The sequence below is a fragment of the Humulus lupulus genome, chromosome 8, assembly GCF_963169125.1.
Source record: "Humulus lupulus chromosome 8, drHumLupu1.1, whole genome shotgun sequence".
NCBI lineage: Eukaryota > Viridiplantae > Streptophyta > Magnoliopsida > Rosales > Cannabaceae > Humulus > Humulus lupulus.
The window spans coordinates 163763059-163767740 of NC_084800.1; the positions used below are offsets into that span (position 1 = coordinate 163763059).

The following is a 4682-nucleotide window of genomic DNA, read 5'->3' on the forward strand; positions in this document are numbered from 1 at the left end:
TGTATAGGTATTTGAATCTATCTTCATTGTCTGTGAGTAGGTGTGTTATTGTTCCTGGATTTGCTTGCTTCAACATGTAAAGATACATTGGCAACTTTTGATATGAATCATCGGGGTTCCCTTTTACTAGAAGCAAAGCTTTTTCTCTTGATCTCCATGCTTTTGTGCATCCCATGGTGTTGACCCTCGAATTGGTCAATGACACAGAGTCAAATAAACGATATAGTTAGAGATGAAAACAAGAAGAAATCAAGATGGAAAAATAAACGACACAAACAATTTATAATGGTTCGGCCCCAATCAGATGGTAATGACCTATGTCCACTTAGTGTTCTTATTGATGTAGAATCCCAACACTGTGATCAATGAACTAGGGTTCACAAGTTTCACAAGCTTCAGGATGATTACAATTTCAGTGAATAATAACACTATAATTTTCTCTCAGAATTCTCCCAATCCAAAAAGTCTAAAAGTCCCCTCCCTTGAGCCATTTGATTCTTATTTATAGGATCAAGAAAGTTACATGGGCCAATGGGCCTTAATTACAATTAAGACTTGTGTATCTAGGTAAATAAAGAAATTAAAATCAATGCATGATTACAAGATTCCACATTTAAAGGAATTAAATGAATATATGCGACCAGGCTGGTCGCATATAAGTATGATTCTTGATAAACCAATCATCTTTTGGTCAATGGCTGAGTAGGATACACATACTTAAAATAGCCACGTGCCTCCCACGTGTAGACCAATCCTGCCACATCATCAGGTAGTCCGTTTTTGGGTAAACATTTGCCCCCAAGTTTATTTTACTGCGACCAGTATAAAGTAAATTTAAGCGACCGACCTTCTGTGTGACCTGTCAAATCTGCCAGAGCCATCAATGCCTTCTCGAAAAAAGGCAACCAATCATGTCATTGTAGTTTCCCAAAAAGTGATTTGACGGCTATCACATTTTTCCATATCTCGAAAATCATTCCCCATCATTACCTCATTAACCGTGCTTTGACCAATATAAATAACTTCTCAAATTCACTTTTTACTTTTCATCTTTTTTCAAGAACACTGAAGAACGGAGCATAAAGAACCCAAAAACCTCAGACGATTTCGGCGATCCACGGAGTTTCTATCCAGCCACTCGACTCAAAGTCTCAGAAATTTTCTCCAATCTTTGTCCAAGTTTCTTGAACTTCTTCGTCTCTGAAATGCCATGCAATAATTATCTTTTTAGTTCTCTAGTTTGCTTTGGATTCAAAGTTCTTGAATGTTCTTGAAAAACGATTTGGGGCAGTTGGGCATGTAGGTACTAACATGATAGGATAATGAAAAGACACTAAATGAGGCTTAGGAATTAGCTTGGGAGTTAGGATTATTGATCTAGGGTGTAAAATCAAAGTAAAAATTTGATTTTTAGGCATTTAGAAAAAACTGGGTTTTTCCCACCTTTTCTCAGAGCCGAAAGGTTTTTCACTTCTGCTTTTTAATCTGTTTTCCAAGCTATTCGAATACGATTTAGTGTTTACGTTAAAATGCTGCTAGTCATATAAAAACTTAAATTTTATACACGAGCAACGTTATTCCAACTTTTCCACTTTCTTAGTCTATTGGTCGTAGATTCTCATCTCCCCTTCTCTGTTCGCAGATTTTCATGCACGACCCGTGGGGAGGTGAGAGGACGATCGACAACGACTTGCTCGCATAGTTACTTGAAGATCAAGAACATCCATCGCTACTAATCTCAGGAATTCCCTTTTCTCAACGTAACCCCACAAGTAGACCTTTGACCAGTCCAACCAACATGGGGCACGTAAAATCCACCGCTCAAAAGAAAAAGAAAACAACCAATCCACCTGCCAATCAACCTACCCCTCGAGCTGAAGTTCCTTCGACCAGCCCTCAACCTGAAAATACTTCCCAGCCAGAAATTCAAACAAAAGCCCGACCTCGAGATGTCATTCGACCAGAGGTCAAATGGTACGTAGCACCTCCTAGCAGTATTACAACTAGGATGGTGGGCAATTATCTCAAGAAGTACGGACTTCCTGGGATAACCCTAGTCAAGCCTTCAATCGACCAGCGGGAAAACCTGCGTGGGGGCGCCTTCAGCACCTGGTCGAGGTATCATATTGAGGCAGGGGCAACCTTGCCTCTCCGTCCGTTCTTCCAGGGGTGGCCAATTATTTCGAGATCGCTCCTTTTCAAATCACCCCAAATGGATATAGAGTGCTTTCTGCTCTCTATATTCTTTACAACCACAAGAAGTGGCCCATTCCTACACCACACGAGATCAATTATTTGTTCGATCTCAAGTCCAACCCCAATCACAACAACATGGGGTTCTTCCACTTCTACCACTAGGAATCTGCTTGCACCTTCTTGAGTGACATCACCCACAAGTCCAACGTGGGAAAGTACTTCCAGGAGTACTTTTTAAGGCTAGACTTGGTCACCAAGAATTTGGCCTTCACTGAAGGAGGTAAATTATTTACTCACTGGTCGTTCAATTTCCTTTAGCTTTTCTGCACATTCTTTAGAACTTTGGTGTCATTCAGGTCCATGGCATCGACCAGCCCCCACTCCAGAAATGGAGATACGAGCAGCGTCCTTGGCCAGCATGAAAAATATTGAAAAAAGTGTCAAAGAGCTGGTCACGGAGAATAATCTAAGGCTAGTTGGTCTTCTGGCTCCTCACTCGGATGTGAGGGAATCAACCGCAGGAAGTGCTACTGGGGGAGGAGTTCCTGAGCAGCACCAAGATCTATCACAACCCCCGAGGAGGGCAATGGGAGTGACCATCAGGGAACCCTCCAGCACTCCGCGAGCAGCTGCTTCCCCTACTCAACAAGGAAAGGGCAAGCAGAAGTTTTCTAAGCATCCTGAGCCTATTCTTGAGTCTTCAGATGAGAACGGTACTGAATTCTCACTCGTAGATAGCTTGCCCATTCCCTATCATTTATTTGACGGGGACGGCAACTTTAAATACACACCTAATTTAAATTCAGACTTCTTCAAGGCAGAGAGTGAGTGTAGCAGTAGTACAATAAGTAATGTAGCGACCAATAGTTGTAGCTCGGGTATTTTACTTGTAATTTCTTTGATCTTATTTCCTTGATTTAGTAGGTATCTCCATCTATATTGTCTGACTGTTCGCTTCTATTTTGCAGTCATGTCCGCTGAAGATCCATTTAACTTGTATAGCGAACTTGACCCCGTTGCTCCTGCGAGCAAGAAAAAAGGGAGCAGGCAACATCGTGGGGAAAGTAGCAGCAACCCTCCGACGAAAAAGGCTCGAACTGGGGATCCTCAAACACCAGTTCCTTCCAAAGAAACAACACCTCCTCCAGCTCCCATTGACCAGTCGTCTCCACCAGCCCCCAAGGACCAGACACTTCCTCCAGCACCTGCCAACAAAACTCCTCCAGCTCCAGCTCCCGCTGACCAAACCCCGCCTGATCAGATAGGAGAGGCTTTGATGAACATGGCTCTCAACTCGGCCAAAGTTAGGCTGACAAAGCTATCAAGGCACCGACGCAGCCGATAGGCCATCAGCAATACTGACTCCATGGAAGTTGAGCAGATCTTCAACCGTGCGTTGAACGAAGTGCTCAGTGTAAGTTGCTATTTTTTTGCTGAGCTTTATTTGTTTATCTTGTCACTTTTTTTCCACTAACATTTTTATCTTTTTCCTGGTTGCAGGGAGTTCTAACCATGAGCGCTGGCTGGCGCCACTCGGGGGCACTGACTGCTCAATACAAGAAGAGGCTTGGTGAACAGCTCAAAGCGTCTGAGGATAAACATGTTGAGGAGCTTAATACGGCTGAGGCCAAATACACCAAGCAACTCGAGGCAGCCGAGAAGAAAAATGTTGAATTGCTCGAACAGAAGGCCAAGTTGGCTGAAGAGCTGAAACAACACCAGGCTTCCTTGACCAAAGCCATTGAAGCTAAAGAGACGTACAAGGAGGCTTCTCTGATAATTTCAAGGAAGCTTCTAAGCTTCAAGATGATCTGGTCATCAGCAGAAAGGAGACTGAGGTGTTGGAGGAACGTGTCAAACAACTCGAGGAGACCAATGCCAGTAACTTGGAGAAGTATAAGGGAGCCACTTTTAAATGCTTCTATATATTTTGGAAGAATAACCGCGAGGTGGAATTTAGCTATCTACCAGACCGTATGAGGTAGTTTGAGTTAAACAGGTGCCTGGCTCGCCTTGAAGAGGAGGAGAGAGCGAAAGTTCCAACATCCCCTGAAATCTCTTTGGCTATGGGCATCGATGGCGTAGGTGAGGAAGTTGGGGCCTCTGTCGACTAGTAAATTCCTCAAGATCCTCCTGCTTCATAATTTCTTCTTGTTTTTTTTTATATAAATTTATAACTTGGGACACACGGACCTCGGTTCGTAGTGTCAAGACAATATATTTTTTGCTGCACAAGCAGCTTTTTCTTTTAAACAGATAATTACATCCAAGCAGTAACTGCTCGCGGTGTAAAACAATTTACTTTTAATATTTATATATTATAATACTTGCAATATATTACAACATTTTGTTCGCATGATTAAACTTAGCATAGCACTTTGGTTTGATTTAACAAAATTTAAACAAAAATTTGAAAAATACTCTAAGTACCGTAGCATGCTTTCACTTATTTTGCTCGTGTACTTACATATACTTGTCGATATGCT

At 42.3% G+C, this 4682-nt stretch overlaps 1 protein-coding gene across 1 annotated transcript; it reads left to right on the forward strand.

Annotated features, from left to right (window-relative positions):
• Positions 1-2584: 2584 nt before the first annotated feature.
• Positions 2585-4176, forward strand: LOC133796226 (uncharacterized). Its single transcript, XM_062233703.1, has 3 exons — positions 2585-2909; positions 3165-3499; positions 3697-4176. The coding sequence occupies exons 1-3, from the start codon at positions 2585-2587 to the stop codon at positions 4174-4176; spliced, it is 1140 nt and encodes a 379-aa protein (XP_062089687.1).
• Positions 4177-4682: the final 506 nt, after the last annotated feature.

Excerpts from the sequence above, each read along its gene's own strand:
- LOC133796226 (XM_062233703.1), top strand. The coding sequence starts at position 2,585 with ATGGAGATACGAGCAGCGTCCTTGGCCAGCATGAAAAATATTGAAAAA. Across the intron at positions 2,910-3,164 it reads TGAGTCTTCAGATGAGAACG|TCATGTCCGCTGAAGATCCA; the intron begins GTACTGAATTCT and ends TCTATTTTGCAG. Across the intron at positions 3,500-3,696 it reads TGGCTCTCAACTCGGCCAAA|GGAGTTCTAACCATGAGCGC; the intron begins GTTAGGCTGACA and ends TCCTGGTTGCAG.